At 42.3% G+C, this 21632-nt stretch overlaps 1 protein-coding gene and 1 long non-coding RNA gene across 2 annotated transcripts; both read left to right on the forward strand.

The window, feature by feature from the left end:
- Positions 1–10: 10 nt before the first annotated feature.
- gnrh3 (gonadotropin-releasing hormone 3) lies at positions 11–1039 on the forward strand. The gene is made up of 4 exons (XM_030748205.1): positions 11–20; positions 209–351; positions 501–581; positions 914–1039. Exons 2-4 carry the CDS (start codon positions 214–216, stop codon positions 965–967), a joined length of 273 nt encoding a protein of 90 aa, XP_030604065.1. The 5' UTR covers positions 11–20; positions 209–213; the 3' UTR covers positions 968–1039.
- A 7768-nt stretch (positions 1040–8807) lies between these two features.
- LOC115792826 (uncharacterized) lies at positions 8808–20221 on the forward strand. Its single transcript, XR_004021075.1, has 4 exons — positions 8808–8946; positions 13097–13170; positions 13747–13993; positions 19870–20221. It is a non-coding gene; the product is annotated as an uncharacterized LOC115792826 (long non-coding RNA).
- The last annotated feature ends 1411 nt before the right edge of the window (positions 20222–21632 follow it).

A 21632-nucleotide genomic window follows, 5' to 3' on the forward strand; every position in this document is an offset into this window, starting at 1 on the left:
CTAACAAGGCCAATACAGAGGTGAGTCAGTAGTCACTTAAATTTGTTCAGTCTTCATTAAATTAAAAGTACTATTCTCCTTAATTGCTATCTAAAATGTCTGCTGTGTTTGGTGATGCTTTACAATCCCTGAGCTACAAGCCGTGGAGCTGTGAGTAAGGATACTGTGCAATTGTTTTTTTTTACTACAATTTTGGCTTCCTCTGCAGTTCCAATGGAAGCGAGGAACAGAGTTGCAGTGCTGGTGTTGTTGCTGGCGCTGGTGGTTCAGGTTACCCTGTCCCAGCACTGGTCCTATGGATGGTTACCCGGTGGAAAGCGAAGTGTAGGAGAGCTCGAGGCAACCATTAGGGTGAGTAATTATTGCATGTGGAATTGAATGAAATGTTAAATAAGGGCAAAATGTAACAGAAATACTTGGAACACTTCAAACCTGCTGTTAATGGGATCAGATGTACCAACCTTGGTTACATTTTCTAAATTCTCTTTTATTCTTAATAGATGATGGGCACAGGAGGGGTGGTGTCTGTTCCCGAAGAGGCAAGTGCCCAAACCCAAGAGAGACTTAGACCATACAATATAGTAAGTGCCTATTATACATAATTTATCACCAATGTCTAGTTCAATTGTACAATATTAATGTACACTACACCACTGTGTGCCAATGTGTTCCAAAGCGGCAATGACAATATACAAACTGCTCAGTGACTGTTTTTATTTTCCCTCTTTGCGTGATGGACTACGTGCACGACTCCTTTTAGTTTTTGGAGTGCTGCTAGATGTGATCCAGAATTTTCTCTCTTTTTTTGCTGCCAAATAGGCCTATATATAAATTCTTTTTTTCTTTTTTTTTTATTAAATATTTAAAGAAGCAGCTCAAATTATTGACTGATGTTTCATTTTAATCTCTTCAGATTAATGATGATTCCAGTCACTTTGACGGGAAAAAGAGGTTCCCTAATAATTGAAGAGCTACGTTGTTATCAACACAAGGGACAGATCGCCCGACAACAGCATGGTGACTTCTGCAAATTATTTGTTACACAGATGTTAATTACTTGTTATCAGTGGTTAAATGCCTGTAAAATTGTAATAAACTTTTAAATCCTGATTAACTAATCGTGTTATGTTCAATCTGATTTTTATAGATCTTGTAGATCTTGCTATTAGAGATGAAATGACATAAAATGCTCTTTTAAAGCCTTTAAATAGACTCAGCTGCCTTTGTAAAGCAGCCACGACCGACAAGCATGACAAACTCGTGACACAACAATCTTAGCATGACAACAGCTGGTGATTAAGCCAATTTATTAGAAATCAATGACTTAATTGAATTTGTTACAGTTTTGGTAATTCCATTTTCTGCCACACCAGTCACTTGCATATGCAATATGGAAAATCTCACCAGCTGATTTTCATGCTCACACTTGAATATTGATTAGGCACCTATCTAAATATTTTCAGCTTTTAATGTCCACAGCAGCTTTCTGCTAATTTAGGATAACTGCAGTCATCCAAAACAGACCAAGAGTAGACCCCCCCCCCCTCTGAACGGGAAATTGGTGTTCATTAAAAAAATTGGAATTTCATATCAGGAAAGGAAAAGAATCAGCAGGGGGCATATGTTTTAAAGAGAACTCATTTTCTGGCAAAGCCCCACAGACAGAGCACCATACTAATCGCCTGGTGCATAAGGGGCTAGGATTCATGAACTGTGCTGACGCCGGGGAGGCCCGGCATTGTTAGAGCGTGGTTGTAATGCACACCAATGAACCCAAACCAGCTGGCACAACTGGGAAAAGGTGAACATTATAAAGGCACATAGAATTAAAGAGAAATTAAACCGCATTCCATTGCACTTCCAGAACAATGCTTGTTCATTTGTGATACTTCACGTCATTGGTTTAATATTCATGGTCGCACTTTGCATACCACAATCATTTCCTTTGATGAGGAAAGACTTGCGTATTTTTGAAAAGTGTTATATTATACTTTACCTTCTTCGACAAAGTTACAGAAGAAAGGATTGTCCTGGGCATTTTCTTCCGAAAGTCGAAACGCGACTTCCTTGAGCCAATTTAAATAAGTTTTTGCTTCGTGGAGTTTTTGATAATTTTGCAACATCTTCATAAAAGATAATTACGCTTTTATAACATTTCCTAAAATACAGTTTTTATTCAGTTTGGTGCACTTTTGTGAGGATAATTAATGTTTACAGATAAAACATAAAATCCCATAAATTCCCTTTAAATAATCCCAAAGCATTTGCTGTGAAAGCCAACTTTCTCCCTCCCAGTGTCCTCATCAAGGACCTGCCTAATTGCACGTATATCAGGACAACAAAACCTGCTGGTATCTATGTTTCCAAATTTGATTTAACCTCACTTTCTCCTTCCCAGACCCCCTGGTGGATATTCACTTTGTTTACCTCAAATTAAACTTCATATTGTTTACAGCCTCCTGGTCCCTGAACATTTTATAGCATTTTAGAATTATTTCTTTATTTATTTTTTGTAATGATTGTAGAGTTGGGATTCATTTGAATGTTTCCCTCATCTGCATGAAAATTATATAATTAACTTTTGATTAACCAGCTCAGTTGAGTTGGTTCCCCCATGCACACTGGTGAATAGTACCCACCGCATTTTAATGACTGTTTTCCAATTGAGTGGCGACCTTTTCATCAAAGAGCCACAACTGGGGCTAAACAACGGATAGAAAATAATCACGGTGAAGACAATAGTAGAGGCCGACAGGCTAGGATGTCATCCTTAAATATAACAACAAAGATGAAAGCAGCTTTACTACATGTAGTGGCTGTGGAGAGAGAAGCCAAGCGCTTATGCTGCTGGATGCCCCATTGTTAAAGCAGTGGAGGTCACATCCACTGGCATAGAGAGGGAAAGCACAGGAAGCTGAGAATGGCCCATTGTTACATGTCCTTGCTCAGAGGGAATTCCATTATGAAGGGCAATACATTTTTGATACTTTGATTTTTGTGCCATTCATTTGTTTGAAAAACAGAACATATTTGGATAATGGCTTCAGGAAAAAGGGGGTCTCAGAGCACCTCCATCTAAGGCTACAGCACAGCATTAACACACCTGCCAATCAAGCACATCCGAGCAGATGTGCATCCTCGCACTGCCTACCATCAAATAAGCATTCTATCATATGCATAATATAGTTTTCATTTCATCACTATTATGCCTCTTGCACCATGTGTGTTTCTGATGGGTCATAGGAAACTTTTATTGAAGCGGAGTGTATAATAAAGTCATTTTCCAGGTGCTTGTTGTGGCTCTTATTATGAACAGAATGATAATTTCCCCTGGAGGAATCTGGCACTGCATATCAATTGAAGTTTAGTGTGGGTCTTACTATGTTCCCGCAGGCTATAGTAGAAGGCAAAGTCATCTTCAGAGAGAGTCTAAATGTCAGGGAGGTCTTCAAACACTTTTTTCCCAGAGCCTTACTGAAAAGGGTCTTTGGAAGGGCTGTCTTGGAATTGATATGGTAGACGTGAGGTAAAGAGGGAGGCTGAAGGCTTAATGTAAAACAGGTGAAATTTAATTGGAAAAAATATATTTAAAAAAAACCTAGGGAAAGGTTAATAGAAGAAATGAAAATATTACTGCTTTTCTAAAGCGCCGTTGTGAGGTAAAGCGTTTGTTCAGACAGCTGCTCGGGGACTTTTTTTTTTGGTTGTATCAGCTTATCTCCACATGGTGACACTCTTGAGCTGTGCGTTTTGAATCAGCTCCTGGATGCCCATCTCTCAGCAATTCCATCACTTAAGTTGCAGAAACTGTTATTCCTCCAAATCTAACAAAGACTTTATTCAATCATCCCAAACTTTGCAAAAAATTGCTCATTTTTGATCCAGCTGTCAGATGGAGTTTGTGTTTATAGCAAGAAGTATTTTGCACAGTTTTTTGCAGTAGGCCTGTGCACGTCCCAGATCTATGATCTCTGTAAAATGTGGAAATTCACATTTCATCTATGGAAAGTCATGAATTTCTTAAGCTTTCTTAGTTTTGCATTTGCTAGGCATTCGTTTATTTTATTCTACTTTTCCTCTCCCCTTGTTTCGCTGACTGAAGTGTTCAAGTACAGCTAGCTATATGGTAGCATGTACAGTAGTGGATTGGCCTTCCTTCTCCTTCTTGGCTGGCAGGGAACCTTCCTGTTGTGATCCGACTTCTCTCCTTTGATCAAAGAACAGTGTTAAAGCACTGGGAGAAGGAGGAGATATGAAATATGAATGAATACAGCTGTGTTTTGATGGATATGTCTCAAAGTATCCCAGTAAGAGACTGCTAAAGGCCAGGAAATCTGTTTGTGTTGTGGAAATAGGCTCTTCCTCGCTTGTTTCTTTACCAGCTTCATCTTGGGTAGCTTTTCACTTCATATTTTAGAGATCCTTTGTTAGGAAAGAGATCAACCCCTTATCCATGCATTTGTAGGAAACGGTTCTAAGAGGCCCTAGTTCATAATATATATCATTAATGACACAATTTCCTTTGTTTGGTCTTGAAAACACCTTTTGAACAAAAAGAGCGGCAGCCATGAGAGGGGGATATTTATTATTTTTCTAGGGTAGACCCAAAGTTCTCACAGATGGAATGAGATCTTATATGAGGTGATGGAGGCTTTGTCACTCGTTATGTCTGTGATTCCATTTCCTTTTCTAAAACCCCATCGGGGAGCTCTGACTCATTTTAAAGTTGGAAGCTGATACTGTGGTGTAAAACTAACATTCCCATCTGAATTAGGAAACTGTCAGTGCTCAGAGAGATTTCAGATTTTTAGAGTTAGATGAACTCATCTTTTAAATTACACTTCTTTAATAAACAACGATAATAAAAAGGGGTGCTCATAAAAACAATTATTAAGAGAGACTGTAAATGAAAATGGGTGCCTATAGATGTCTTTTACTCCACAGCATGGCGCAGCTGTCTTATTAACAATCATTTAAAGACTCTCTTTAGTCATTTAGGTTTATATTAACTAAGATTCAGCCTTTGGACTCATGTCAGGACAATGTCTCTGGGCTGCTGGAGGTTCAAAACTTTCTGCATGGGCTTTATTAGCCCCACTAATAGCTGGGTTCCCCAAATGCCAGGCTCCACCTCTGCAGGGAATAAGGTCTCAGATCCTGTCAGAGAGGGGTCGCACTAACCAACTGTAATCTTTAGGGTTCTCCACTCCTGCTGACCCACATCTAACACCGGTTCCATCCCCCCCGCTTACCTCCAACCGCTACCCTTTCCCTCCCCAATCTGGTCTACCCATCCCACGTCAGTTATGCCACCCTTGGCTCTCCCTCCCACATCTTACCACCCTTGTGTGATAGTATCCCTCCACCCAACCCACCCCATGCTTGTTCCAGCCTTGTCCGGCTGGCCACAGCGAGGAGCACGCCTTATCCTGTGGTAACGGCAATTAGCAGAGTAAAGCAAGCTGTGGAGAAGACTGGATCCCTGTCCACGTTTCAACCCCAGATCACGAGTCTCCAGCCCGACTTCAAGGCAAACCATGCAATTAGCTACAATAATGATAATGTGTTGTAGGGGAACAAAGAGAGGGTAAAACAGACTACTGGTGTGAGGGAGAGAGGGGTGCTAATAGTAGGGGGGTTATTTGAATGCCCTAGTGCAGATAGGAGACCAAATCAGACTGATTATCAAACGTATGATGAATTACATTTTTCCTCTAATTATCCGTGCCTTTTATGTGTAAACCAACTGAGTGAATTTTGCATTCTAGACATCTACGGTCAGTGGTCTTTGGGCATCACACTGGGGTTAGAGCTTTTATTTCCTCTAAGAAACATACAAGGAGTTACTCATGTGGTTAAGCTGATGGGAAGAGGGGAAAGATGTACTGACAATTTTCTTAGTTGAATTAATTAGATACTTTCAGAAATGTTTGGCAGTGGTACAGGAATGGAAAAAGGGAAAGTATGTGGTTTGATGTTTGACTATCGCAGATGTGTTGACACAGAGTCAAAACATGCTGGAAACAAACCACAAAACCCAGACCACAAATAACAGCATTTCAAGTCAAGGTTGTGAGTAGATACAGTTGAGAAGCAGACGCGCTGCCTTGGTTGGAACACAAAAGTGCAGCACCTATTCTCTCCGCTGTGAGCAGAGACCATTCCTACAGTCTTACATCCAGAGGTTTATAGAGGATATTTTGCTGGGTGTTGTGCAAAACGAACCGTGTCCCCAGAGCAGCAGCAACTTCACCTTGGCGGAGTAATGCTGTGATATTCTGTTTATTCTTCACTCACTTCATTTTACTCAGAGGAAATCCTCTGGAGATGGCTTATCTTGGAGCTGGAACAGGTGCACTCTAATTTACTCCTATTGCTTGGGGAGCCCAGGGGCCCCTGTAGAGAAGAAAGTAGCGATGTAGCACACTCCACTGTAAAGCACAAACAGCCAGAGAAAGAGCATTTAATCGAAAGAGAAGAAAACTGTGAGCTTTGAGCGGAGCCGTATCATTTGGATGCAGAAAATCTCCTTTTTGCCCTCTTTTTTTTTTTTTTTAGTTTTCCTGAAGAAAATGGACCTGTCATTTAATTTAATTTTCATTTGTTCAGCAGTGTTTACTTTGTTTGAAACTGTCATGCTACATTTGGCAAAGCACCAGATGACGTAAGGGACCTGTTGTATTACCTCTGCATCATAATACATTTCCTCAGCATCCATTCCTGAAATATCTGCAACATTTAAGGCTTAAAAAAGGGTTTATAGTATCTCTGATATGCACCTCTTAAGTTTAAGTGTACGTAAATGTGTATGCTATGGTCTATTTGTTTTAGTAATGCTGCACATTTTCAGCCAGGAGAAAAAGTTTGTTTCATCTTTTACCCTCATCCCTGCATTCACGACGAAAGAGCTAAGCTTTCAACTTTGAATTTACTCTCCAATTCCTTTTCTTTAGAGAACTATGGTTTTGAAGAGTGGAGCTGGTATGTTATTTGTTCGGTATATTATAAGTCTGAATTCAGTCAGTATTTTTGTTTTGTGTTGTTCGTCTCTTGGGAATTATGCAATCAAAGCAGATGCCTCAAGCAGTCTAGAAAGCGCCCCTTGTGAATAAGAGAAAATCTTGTACACAGCATTTTTTTGTATGTGTGTATGAGAAAGGGGGGCATGACAACAAAGCAAATATATGGCATTGTTCTCTGTATACTATACCCGTATGCTGCACCTTTTTTAAAAGCGACTATAACCATCACACCTGCATACATTTACAAAAAAAAAAAAAAAAGTGTCCAACCATTTGACTCTGCTCAAATGACAATTTTGAGCAAAGCTGATGAAGTGCATAACTACAGTGTGTGCACCACTTTGACTGATGCAACGGAGGTTCAACCGTCAATGCAGTGGATCTCTATGATTGAAAATAAGCTTGAAAATTGTGTTGGTAGTAGAATTCCACATTGTATAAACAGACATTTCTCACTCTGAAAACACACACTAACACCAGAGAGACAAAGGTTTTGGCCCTCACCACCAAAAAAAAAAGAGTAAACACAAATAAGAGAGAGTGATACAAGGACAACAAGAGAAATATTATATACACTTTTAATGAGTGTGCCTGCTTCAAGCTTCTGTTTTTAATCACCTTTCCATGTGACATAATTTGCTGCAAGATTGTATATGCTTGAGGGACTTTCAGTTCTTGTCAACTCAAGAGCATTTGAACCAATCAATACCTGTCTATCCTGTGGCACACTCATAGTTGGCCATTAGGAAAGAGCTGCTTAAAGTAAGCTCAGCCAATACCATTAGCCCTAGCCTAAGGGCAGTTCCATGCCTTAGTCAGGGTAGGCACCTGCCCCCGTCACCCCCACCTCACCCCCTTAACCCCCCTCCACCCCTCCCCCTACCATTAAGAACCTCCCCTGAGACATCATTTGGACACATCGGCCAAAGAGCACTTCTTTATTCCCTCTCTTTTCTTTCCCTGGCTCCACCAAAAATCAATACATCGCCCCTTTTTCTTATTTTCACAATTTTGCCTCAATATTATTCTCTTCTCTGCCAGAAACCACCGGGTTATCCTCTTTTTTTTTTTTTTTTTTTTTTGTCTTTTCATCTACAATTTCCTGTGACTAATGTCTCCACACCATGTTTCAAGGGAAGGAATTGGAAAATAATTAAATTATCGTGTCATGGTGATATCAAACACAGCGAATGTGCAGAAACAGTTTTAAAACATGCGGTCATTCTGTATTTACGTATTTATATATATATATATATATATATATATATATATATATATATATATATATATATATATATATACTGCCATTAATAAAGTTTCTTTGCAAACTCAGCAAATTGTGTAGCTGTGCTTAAACTGAATCCTTTATTTTTGACACTCAATAAGGGAGACATCAGAGCTCAGATATCTTTGCAGTAATGAGTGAACTTCCTCTGTGTCAGTGTTTTTCTGCTTCAACCATGTCATAATAGCAAGCCCTAGAGAACAGCGCAGCGTACACTGTAATGATTCCTGACTGCTTCTAATTTTATAGCAAGGCAACGACTCCACGCAGCACAAAGTTTGAGAACAAGTCATACAATATAATGTCCTTAGAAGAGCCTCGGTCACTCAGTTATGGTCCTCCCAACCCTCTATTTCCAATAGAAACAGCCAAAGTGGGGTGCTGCCCTAAATCTTGGCCAGAGCTGTTTACGATAATAACTCTGAAGAGTGATAGCTGGTTCCGCAGCGCTGGCGATTTCTGTGGCCGCCTATATCGATCGGGGGGTCCTAATGAGCAGCAGCGGAGCTGTGGCTAATGGTGTTGTGTCTGGTGTCCGTGGTAAACGCCCACGTTGAGATTATCATTCCCAGGGGGAACTGAGAAAGGTTTTGCCAGCCCAAGCCCTCAGGGTGTGAGCGACACACTTCAGGGGTCAAGGTAAACTATCAAATGAACAGCCAGGCCTTTCCCTCCTTTTCTTTGAGGACTAGGCTATACCATGCTACACTCCTACTGTAACACATAGAAACCTGTGTGATCCAAAGTCAGCACCACATACATACCTTATTAATATTTTTCTTATTTCAGTGCATACACAAAACGAGATTATAATCTCACTACCCTGTTGCAGCCATGCTTTATCACTTAACTTCTTTGTCTCATTTCTCTACAGTAGTTGTAAAAAGCAATTACTGGGGCATTGATAGAGACTTCACCAAACTGCCTAACTGTTATTAAGAGACCTCAAATGAGACCTGGCTTGACAGACTGATAATGGCTTATTTGACTTCAGAGATCGCCCTGGCACAAACACTCTAGCCCCTTCAGATACCCATGGCAGTCATTGTCCTTTGCTATGCACGGCCATTCTGGCAGTCTTGAGTGACATCCAACAAGTTCAGCAGATTCAGAATGTAAGTGCACACCAGACAGTATGTAGTATCTTCAAAGAAGGAGCTGAAACAGTCCCATTGTAATGAAGGGAGGTGCTGCTCCCGTCATAAACCTGGCCAGGAATTGAAACCTGCTGTCTACTCACATGTGGGAAGGGAGAGTGCGCGGACAGTTAAGTTCCAATGAAAGCGCAGCAGAAATGCATCTTTATTATTGCAACCACCTTGTTGATTCAACAGACATTCCTCCGTGGATTATGCTTGATGGTATTCAGCTCAGGGTGCGTGCAGAGCATTAGCAGGGCACATTCTAATGAAGTCAAACTAACGCACAGCACCTCTCAGAGTCATGCCCTGTTTGGAGCCACACTTCCATGTCCTGGCAAATGCTGAGCATGTAAAACAGAACTGTCAATTATTCAACATGAACACGAGGATGTATGGAGTGACATGGGGGGTGGACAGGGGCCGACTAAGCCTCGGGCAGATAGGGGGTACCACTTTGATGTGAGTGTGTGGGCCTGCAGAGTTGAGTAAGGTGCACTGGGTAATCTGCTAGAACACACCCATCCCACCTCCAGCCCCACCACTACATCATTTTTCTTTCCCCTCCCTCCCAATACTGAGGCTTTCTGCACCCTTCATGTCCTGCTCCGTTTTCCCCTCTGACACGCGCTCCCTCTCGTGCTTCATCGCTGCTTTGCACATACGTAAACAAGGCCATGTGCAGATGCCCGAGCACACACAGAGATACAGTGCGTGCACATGTGCATACACACATGTAGTGACATGAAAGCAAGCCCCCTTTGTTCATTAACCAAACAAGAGCAGGCAGCACTTGTTACAGATAATAAAGTTGTGAATGGCTGATTTTGGAGAAACAGCGTTGTTGCAGTGTCACAGGAATGGCATTACTCATTTATACAATGAATACTAAAAGTTCCTCTCTCTAGAGTCTCCTCTCGTAGTCATACAATAGCAAGCTTAATTACATTAAGTTCTGAGAAGAGAGAAGTTAATGGATGACATTTTGCTACACCATGAGTGCTCCTTCCAATAACAATAGAAACCCAAATAAGACCTAATTAATATGCATAGCAGAGCCAATGAACTTAATTGTCAAGTTGCTTTTATCAACCTGTCAAAGGATTGACAATTAAAACAGCCTCCGTTAAAACTTTAATGAGAAGCAAGTAGGATAGAGGGATGATGAGGGAACAAAAAGACGCAAGCTTCATCCGTCATGAAAGACGCTACAAGACAACTACCCATTATTATTTCCTATCAGGATAAAACTATGCAAATCATATTATGCATTTTTAAATAATGAGTCAATGAGTAATATTTAATTTATTACCTATACTCTTAGAATGAATATTTAACGCTGTTTTTAAGTTGATGAATTCATTAGATAATTTAGTGTTGAGTTATAACAGGAAGTCTTTTTTCTTTTTTTGTTCTTTTCTTTTTTTTTTTTTTTTTTTTTTTTTGCTACTTACAGTGTCCTTCAATATGTGTCAGTTATCAAGTTCAACAAGTAAACTTCCTGAAGTCTTCTCTCAAGGAAGCCAGAGAGCCTCCTTATTTTCAGCAGAGCCTGAGCAAAGGTAAGGTCTGTACCTGAACTGAGGCTAAGGCAGCATTTTGACTTGAGTTTTTATCCCAACATTGACACCAGCATGTCTATGTTCCAGAGGGGAGTTAAAACTGCTGACTCACTCCCAGTGCGCTGGTTGTTGTTCTCCCTTACAGATGTGACCGTTAATAGGCCTGCATCCATAATCATTAGTGTGTCTCAGTGCACAGGTACCCGATGGGCCCCATGCGTCTGCCATTTGGTCTCGGTTCACTGTGCTTGCCTGCAGATGTGAGCGAGACACACACCTGCTCAGGGGCTCTCAAACAGACCGGCGCCATCCGTCACAGCTCACGCTACACTCGCTCTGTCGGAACAAGGCCTTGGTTCCGGTCCAACGGCCCTCAGACTGTAGGTCAGTGGCCGTCTCTCGTGATGAACCCACCCTACCATGAATCATATTCTCTCGTCCCTTTATACCCACTCCACTCCACTCCATCCAACCCAACCCTCATCGCCCCTGTTCATGGTTCGCTCTTTTCTCAAACAAGCACTCAAGCGCACTGAGATAGCCCAGGTGAGCCAGGTAAAGACAGCGCCTTAAAGAGAGACATAAACTAATGATCATGTTTTCCCACATCATGTACTCTCTCTGCCCATAAGCCACTGTGCACTCAATAAAAAAAGGAAAAAAATGGGAAGAAAAAAAACTTTCGTGTGGGTCTTTCACGGGCATCAGGCCACGCTTCACACTACATTTGTTGATGTGTGCATGCATGTGCACGTCTCATGCCAGCCCGCCTCCCATCAAGTCCTAATGAGGCCAGCTGGCTCTGTGCTTGGACCAAACCAAACTGGAGAGACCGCACAGTCCTGGCTCTCTCCGCCTTGTACACCCCTCCTCCCAGAAGCCTCACGCCCACCCTCCCTCTCCTCCAGATATCTTGGAGAACCATGGACGGCTGAGCACACAAGGCAGATTTGGAAATGGCCAGTGTGTTTGTTAAAATCGACGATGTCTCCCAGATCCCTTGGCCAGGGCCTGAATTAGAAAGTCCACGGCTGCAACCCCAGACCTGCCTCCCTGGTTGCTTACCACTACACTGTTTTCTGCATCTACAACAGCAGTGATGTTAAGGTCTGCTGTGGAAAAGCGGAAAGGAGGAGATACCCTGAGGCATAGTCAAGGGAATATTCTACCTGACTATGGAAACAGAAACACAGCCAATGTTACATATACCTACAGTAACTACAATAAAAACCCAGACAGATAAAACAGATCCTAGACAACATGTCATAATGTACTTTTTAAACAAGCTAAAAAAAAAAATCCAACACCAACTGATATAGTTTCCACTTTAGGGTTGTAATTTCTGAGCTGCCATCTTTTATGTATTTTTTAATATGCATTTTTATCTTATTATCGGGAAGAGCATTTCTTATTAGTCTACAGCAGTTAATTTCACTGCAGACTAATTAGAGCCATTTTACAACTATTATTGTTGATAAGGGCCAAAGAGGTCTGCAGAGAGACTTGTATTGTCCAGGCTATTTCTTGGCATGCAGTTATGTCCATGTGGGTGAGTAATTCCAGCTCCCTTGCAATGTCTCCTTGACAACTAACAATAATACACCTCCTCCTAATAGCACAAGAAATCACACACAAGATTTGTACAGACACAGTTAGAATGTGTGTGTCTGCTGTGTATCTGTGTATGTGCATGCATTAACAGATACACCGCGCGTTTGGTTGTGGTCACACATACATAATTCACTCTTACATGCATAAGCATGTGTACATCAATTTGCATTCAGACACACATAAACAATACACAAGCAGACCTTCATGCAGTCAGACTTTAGATCTTGTTCACGACAGTGTGAAGACAGCAGCCTACATGTGAGTTTTTTTGCCCAGGAAGAGAGACTGGACCAGGGGGAACACCTTAACAGGTAGCCCTGGGGTGCTTAACAGAGTTCGGGCAGCCAGGGGGAGAGAGTGGCTCTGGAAAGCCGTACCACCACTATCCTCTCTGTCCACTGATTATGAAGCAGGTCCCAGACGGGTGCCTTTAGGAACCCCCCAGGCTACTCACAGCCTCCTTCTCCTCTGTTACAGGATCTGTCGCTGGGGGATTCGACTGAAGTGTGAAGAGGGGTGTATGTGGGAGACATGCTGAGAATTCTAAATAGGTACGTGCTGATTTCATTTATCTCTGTGTAAAGTTTTGTTCTGGTTACAGATTTGATGAAAAAAAATTAAAGTATTCACTTTCTGTGTGGGATTGATTTCAGATCATTTTTGATTTGACTTGTGTATTCCCCAGGTGTTAACTCCACATGCCTCAGCTGTTGATATAGTCAAACTCCAAATCAAAAATGTCTTGTGTGTGTGTGCTACAAGGGCTGTGAGGAAAAGGTCTCAACATTTGGGCTCAGCTATAACCCTGTCTTGAGTTATGATGACGTCCCAAGTTTGCAAAAGCCCTCTGGCTTCAACTATCTCTGATGTGTCTGTATGCATGTGCATGCACACGTGTGTGTGTGTGTGTGTAAAACTCCTTGCAAAGTCCAAAAAAGAAAGAAAAAAATCATAACTAATGAGCCCATTTAGCGCCCAGCACCTGACTTTGGCCCGTGATCTCCGGGAGACATTAGAGGCAATTTGCCATCGACTTCAGGGCTCTTGTCCCAAACGTTATCAATGAGCTTGTCAGGTAGAGACCTAACCTCCCTTTGTTTCCTCCCACACCCCCCTCTCTGCTCCAGTCCCCCCAGCCAGCTCCCCGGGCCCCCGAAGAGGAACCAGCGGCATGATGTCACACACCTGTTTGGCTGGAGGCTGCGGCCCGGCGATGCTTGCAGCCGTGGGTGTCGCGTTGGCACCCCTCGGCCTCCCCCACCCCACCCTTGTCGCTGCCTGCTACGCCCCGTGGATGTGTCAAAATGGCAGATGATGGTTGGGGTGTGTGCAGCTGCTTGGGAAGAGGAGTGCCAAGGGCGCTCATTTCCTGCGGTGAGTTTTAATTTGCTCTACCCGCATCTTCTGAAGAACCCTACCCCCACCACACACACACACACACACACACACACACACACACACACACACACACACACACACACACACACACACACACACACACATTCATCTATTCCTATAAACTTACCTCATGATACACACACTTGCAATAAACACACATACTGTATACAAGTCTACTGCCACCCAAGGGGCCAAAAGCCCCACATGCCCAAATAGAGGTGAGTACAGAGGAGGGGGGTAACAGGATGGTGCCAGACTATAGTTTTGGAAGCACACTTTTCTTGAAACTTGCTCAGATGATCTAACTGGTGCCTGTACAAATCACTTTTCAGAAGCGTTCAGCTGGGTAAAAAGAGACAAGTCACAAAACCTGCTGATGGAATATGCGGCTAGCATTGCTACGTTATGCGAAGGGTCTGTGTCTCTTGACATCTGCTGTGCAGTTGTCACTGGTAACTTAAATCCCCATTGATCAGACAGCTAGAGTGAATTTGTGTTGCTGTTTTTTTCTAACTCCCACTTTGCCAACAAACCCATTTTCACACGGGGCACACGCATATACCTGACAGTTACACCCAAACAAGCCTTGCTGTTTACTTGAGAACAAACACATAGACGCCAACCAGCAAATCTATTCTCAATACACACATCACCCTAGACGTAAAGAGATTCAATTTTCGCCTACCGGGAGTGTTTCCATTTTTTTACGCAACAATTTTTTTCTTTCTCTCCTGTGTCAAGACAGCTGCCTTTGATGTTAGCATCTAATATACAGGGCTAAAAAACTATAGTTTGCTGTGAGCTGACAGATAAAACAGTGCAAGACGCCATTACCCTGCAAAGCGGAATAATGAGGAGACCTGAACACACAGAAGACAGGAGCCCAGTTGAATTACCGTGGTCTCTCATCCAAGGTGGGAGCTTTTTGACAGCTTTCCAGGCAGCACAACACATTACCATACTGACGCTGCTCTGTAGTGCCAAAGAAAAGCTTTGATGAAAACATAACTGGGAAACTGGGAAATCTTTATATGTGTGTGAGTGCATTTGTGTGTGTAAAAGCACATGCACGCGCGTGTTTGTGTGCACACGCGTGCTCTGTGCAGGCATGTCTATGCATTCATGTACATGTGTGTCATTCATTGAGTGTGATTGTGCATGTCTGCGAGTGCCTGTGTGTGTGTGTAACAACAAAGACAGGACAACAATGGGAAACCAAGCAGTGTCAAGCTGCAACTTTATGTTCTCTAATTACTAAGTGGATACTGTATTCTTGAGTGTGTTCCTATTGGCTGAGATACAAGGGCTTCTTTTTTGATTTATATTCATGTTGATGATTCAGTTGAATTATCAAAGTATCAAACCCATCTGACAATATGTCTAAAAGAAATTCTTCAAGTGGAGAGTAATGCTGCCAAATTTATTCTGCCATTTCATTAATGTGGTTAGCTAGTTAGTTATCCATATTCTAACAGAGTAGGCTTGATGTTAGATCTTTGGCAAGGACACCCTGTACTGAGTTTTGGCACGGTACTGTGCCGCAGTATGCTGCTGACTCTGGGTCTTAACGACAGGCTAAACGAAGCGGGCGTTACGGCCCCCTGGATAGGTCATTACTCGTCCGTGGCCAAGAGCTAAACTGGAGCAGGGCTTTTTAAAGAGGGGAGCAGGTGTGTTTCACCATAGGGGCTGGAGCCGGCCCAAGACCAAACAGCCTTAACGGTCTTTATCTCCTTCATAATGAGGCCACGCTCTCCACACATCCGAACTCTGCCCACATGGGCTAATGCTGGAGGTATGGAGACCCAACCCTCCCCCCGGTTAAATGGTGACACTTTCAAAATGACCCATGCCCCAAGCAATGGAGGAACAGTGGCATGTCATGAATGTCTATGGACAGAAAATGATAGGGCACTATGCCATTAAATGTGAGTTTTAAAAAAATAATTTAACGGAGTTAATTAACAAAAAAAAAAAAGCCTCTACAATGGAAGAAATTAACTTTTAGTATACAAACGATGTGCTGACCTTTTCTTGTTTAAACTGTTTAAATAACTGTACACTAGATGAAGGTTTCTCTGCATCCGCACGCGTGTGTGTGCGAGCAGTCGAGTGTGTGTTTGTATGTGTGAGTAGCAGCGTACGTGAGTGTGTCTGAGTGGTATTGTCCCTCTCCTCTTTCACCTGTCTGAGTAGGTTCTCTAGTATGGTCCCTGTGCTCCCCACAGTCTTCTCAGCCCTGTCAGCCGAGTTGAACTTGATCAACATCAAACGGCATAGCATTCAAAAGTATTAGTGTTCTCTGTTGATGGGCCCACTTGCTATCACAAATCAGTCCCTGAGCTACTTCATTATTTATCTCTAATTCATCAGTGTTTTCTCCTTGCACACGGGCAGTAATGCACACACATATACCGAATGTGAGCATACACACACACACACACACACACACACACACACACACGCACACAGGACCCACACTCCACATCAGCACATTAATCTCTGTTTACCTTCAACCGCGTTTTTGTTTTTTTGTGATCCTCGATGCCATCATGGTTTAGCTGCAAAATAAAAAAAAAATGAATAAAATTCTCTCATTGTTTTTCTTCTACCTTTTCCTCAGGTCAGTGCAAAGCAAAAATATTCCTGAGGAGTGATTAGGCTCATGCTTGTACTTTCAAAATGCTGATTATTGCAGGGACCCGACAGGCCTTGTGTTTTTCTCCAAGCATTCTGGGGATGTGAGTCCGAAAGTAGCCCCATGGTGCCGTGACCCCTGACCTAGCGTGGGCGATCCCACCAGATGTGGAGTGTGTGCTGGGACAGTGGCGAGGGGCAGCTCGGTCTCACGCGGGGAGGCCCTGTCTCCCCAAACTGCCACAGAGAGCATGGCCAGAGGGGTTCTGTCAGCACCGTTATCAATCATACTCCCTCCCTGTCTCTCTTTCTCTTTCTCTACCACTTTTCCTCTCTCTCACTCTCTTTCACACTGTTTCCTTTTTGCACTGTCTCTCACTTTACCTCATTCTCTGTATTTCCCTGTTCTACTCTCTGCTTTTGTTTTTCCTCTCACTTTTTCTCTTAGCTCTCTCAGATATCCTCTTTTCCACTTAGACAACCAGCTCTTTCGTTTTCAGTCACATTCTGTACGTGCCTTCAGCTTCCCCCCTCCCTCACATATACACACTTTAACCTTCCTAGTGTGACTTTTTTTTCCTCTTCCTTTGCTCTCTAATCTGTTTCACCCCTGCCATGCTCCAGTCTTAGTACAAACTTTTAGCTTTAAAAAAAAAACAAAACATTTTTTACTTGTCCTTTAAATTGACAACGCAGATGCTCTGGAAGGACGTGATACGTCGTTCCAACTTCAACAAGAATAAATAGACCGTGATTTATCATGCCCAGGGAATAAAGTGAAGAAGAAATGGAGAGGTGGACAAAAGACCAAATAAAAAAATGAGCATCAGAAAAATATAAAGGACATGTAGAGGAAATGTTCACTTAGCTTAAGTTTGAAAATAACTTAATTTTTAAGATTCTTGATGCTGTGTAATGGGAGCTGGAGGCAGGGGTGAAGGTTTGAGGAATGGATGCCAGTTCTCCTTGCCATCCGGTGTGAGGTGTTCTCTGACACATGGCACTTTGAAGGCCCCAGTCCCTCCTATCGCTGCTATCCTTTACATCTGCAATCAGGGCAAATGGGTTACAGCCAGCACAACAGACAACAACTAAATAAACAACATACCTGGGGTGGATCCCCTCCAATTCCGGACTGCCAGTCTGGCTTTGGTGCATTTTTAAAACATCACTAGGTAATTGAACTCGAATGTTCACACTGACACATTTGCATGGGGTAAAGGGGGGTTGGTGTAAGCAATGGAGCAGCTGGTACGCACCAGTACGACTCCGGCTCAACCAGTCCTTCTGACTTCATATGTAGCACTTAATTGGTTCCCAAGGCAAGAATGAAATATTTAGCTCGCACGTCCTTTAAAATGCGATTGATTTTGATCTGACAGCTGTGCCTGTCCCGCGCAAGGGAGTGAGAGAGAGAGAGCGAGAAAGAGAGAGGAGAGGGTGAGGGCTGTCTGGGCTCGTTGCCTGAGAATAGCGCGACAACACCCACTCACCCGTACACAAACACCAGTATATGACCACTGAATGTAAAGGATCACTCATGGATGCCATATGCTTTCAACTAAAGCCTCCTTTTAAAGCCCCCTGTTTAACCTTTAAGATGCAACAACCTTCAAGCTTTGGACGCTCATGAGTAGAAGCAGTTTTTTTTTTTTTTGTTTTGGGTTTTTTTTTTTTTTATCTCTGCACGTTCACAGCATGAATGCAGTGTGTAAAATGCTTACGCTCTCTCCTGAGTCAGAAAAAAAAATGCATTTGATTTTTTTTTTTTTTTTTGTCTAAATGTTTCTGCAAAATATTGCTTGCTGAAAAAGAAATCAAAATTTTAAATAGCACTTTAACGGACTTGATCGCACTCAGCAGTAACCTTCTCTGTGTAGGTACATCTTCTACTCAGAAGTAATACTCTTACCAATGTGCAGCAGATATCCAATCAAATTGGATTAATGTCACTAATTATATGGGAGAAGTGAACGATGCAAGGCATTGGTGTGGTCACGCCATAACATGATAGAAATGCATTAAATGGAAACCTGCATGGGATCCATGGCTGGGAACCTCCCCCCTGTCAAATTGACTAAGCTGCAAATTACGTACAAACGGATATATCCTTTATATAACAGCAGTGATTTTCTCCACTTTATCCTACCTGTCAAGCTCAGAACATCACAGGCTAATTCTTTATTAAGTGAAAGGGCATCGGGGACCAGATGATCCAATTTAAGTACATTGGGCAGAATAGAAGACTAATTAAAACCCATATTTTTACATTATTAATTTTGGAACTTCACTTTTAATGAATGTGAAATGACAGGCCTTCCATTTATACACACATACTCTTTGGGCTGCTCAACAAGGGAATAAGAGTTACGGGTATACTGGAGGGGCTAAGTAGAATTTTTAAGCATCCATGACAGACTTAATATCAAAGTTTAGACAAAGGTGTGCATAGCTAACTTCTGCATCATAAACATGGCTTTTAATTGAGTGTATAGGTTTAGTGCCTTTGGTTTATTTGAGTCTGCTGTGAAGCTTGAGACAAGAAGTAATCAGGACGTCTGTTGCCGGGGGTGCAACCTTGTCATTTAGCCCTCATTCCTCCTCTCAATACCTGGAGAAAGAAAGACAGAAAGAAAGAGAGAGGCACCTACATGCCGTTTAATGATGTGCCCCATTTCCAGTCACCTCGGCTCAAAAGCAGTCCACTTTTTTAGCAGCGTCACCCTTAATTGTCCATCATGCCCTCTAATCAGAACATGACCCTGTTTTAGTGCTAACTTAATTATTATAGGGACTAGCATTGTTAAAGCTCCTTCCAGCTGAGGTTTTCTGCATGGTCTCCATCAGAGTAATGCTTAAACATTAAAAGCATCTTGTTTCCCACAGAAGATTAAAAAAAAGTCTTTTGCAATGCCTTTTGCATGTAGAAAAGCAGCTGAAGTGAATGAGAAGCTACTGTTTGGGAAAAAAAAAAAATATGAAAATGGGGAAGGTGGATCTTGTGTTTACCCTTCATAAAAACATTTCTTTCTATTCACATTTCATTCCCCACAGACTAACACATCCTCACTTCCACAAATAGGCACAAGTCAAAGTGCAGTGAGTTTGTAAAATTGAGTCAAATATACAAAACAGCGGTATTTAATGGCGTTTCTTTTTTCACATCAAGTGACCCCTGCATGGAAACCGATCTTTTTTTTTTCCTCCGGTTTCAGGAAACTCTTGGAAGGCAAAAGCAACATCCTGAGTTGGTGAGGAGACAGGAGAGGTGCTGACATGCCGACAGGCAGGGGATCCTGGGAAAAGCCACAGACAGGAAGAGCCTGACTGACTTTGACCCCTGAGGTCAAGGCTGGGGGCTCGGCAACTGAAAGATGTTTCCAAGCCACACTCAGGCTATCATAGAGTTTTACAGGAAATAGCTTAGAAATACTGTACGCTGTGAAATGTGGGAGATCTTTTTATTGCTTGTTCTTTTGTTTTGCTCTCTGTGATATAAAATGCATTTTGGCCCTGAGCTATATTTGACTTATTTGTTTGAGGGTTACTGTATGTAATTGAGTTGAGCTCTAGTCCATTTCTCTTTTCTATAATGTGAAAAGCTATATTTTTTTTTTAGTCCGTGAATGTGCAGTGACTAATAGAATTACAGCTAATGGGAAATGTGGAGATTCGTGTGACAGAATTCAGGCTGGGATAAAAGCTTAGTGTTACTACAGTGCTCCAGTTTCTGACATGTGTTTTGAATATAGAGAAGTTTCTCTACTTTTTAGGCTTTGTGCTGTGGGTCTCCAAAGACCCTTTACAGTTAAATCAAATTGGGTGAAAGAAGATCGTCCTTTTCTCAGTCTCACAGAAGAACCCATAAATCAAGGCATCCATCGTTTGTCACACCTCTGTCTCCCAGCTCGTTGCTCAGGCCCACCGCATTCGACTCTGAGTTTTTACGGCACAAATGTATCCATCAACCCCACCGAGTGGCCGCCAGCCGCCAAGCCGCCTCAGCGATCGATGGGTGCGATGTACCCTCCCTCTCGGCCTATGTGGAGCGCTCTCTGCGTGGGAAGGGGTAAGAGGAACCTCATTTTAGCTGGTTTTAGCCTCGGGCCACTACTGTGATTTTACCCCATGCTCCTGGCCTGACGTCATTAAAGATGCATGATGATGGATACCATGAAGTCAACCTCTCCGAGGGGGTTTTGAGGTGGAAGAAAAAAAACCTTGCTTGTTTTTCAGATCACACTAAGAATAAATCAAGACTGTTTAAATGTAGAGGTTGCAACTGGATGCATGTGACTAATCTTTCAATGCACATCAGAGGAGAGAGTAGTCAGGTATTTAATGGTGAGGCATGTTTTGACCAGTTGGTGGTGCTCCTGTCACAGTAAATTCACAAGCTTGGATATCGCTGTGACTCACATAAATACACTCTCGGCAGTTTCCAAACCGTGTTGGAAACACAAAACACAATGATGCAAATTTAGATTTCAGAGCAAGACATGTTTGAGAAATTGTTTCTCTTTCTCCTCTTTTGCAATAGAAACTTGTATTTGCTGTTACTAATTTTAGAAGTCTTTCACACCCACTTTTCATTAGCCGATGCGCGTCTTCCCCTCCCATTGCATGTACATGTTTAAGATGATGGAAGATATTCGCAAAGTCCTACCACACTGCATTCTGGAAAATGGAGAAAAAGTGAATGTGTGCATGCCCAGTAATTTCAGATTTGGAATTTCAGTATAGCACTAACATGTTTTTAATGTTTAATGCATCTCCATATGCACCAAAGATACCAGTATGTCTTGAATTGGCTACTTGGTGTATGTAAGCTTCTTAGTCCAACGCAACAAATGTGGTGAAAGTGTGTATGTGTGTTGTTGATTCATGGTCACTGAGTGTGTGTGTCATTTCTTGTGAAGAATCAGTGGGTCTCCGAGGGGAATGACAGGAGAGACATTTGACAGCTGTGCTCCTCAGG

The sequence above is a fragment of the Archocentrus centrarchus genome, chromosome 15, assembly GCF_007364275.1.
Source record: "Archocentrus centrarchus isolate MPI-CPG fArcCen1 chromosome 15, fArcCen1, whole genome shotgun sequence".
NCBI lineage: Eukaryota > Metazoa > Chordata > Actinopteri > Cichliformes > Cichlidae > Archocentrus > Archocentrus centrarchus.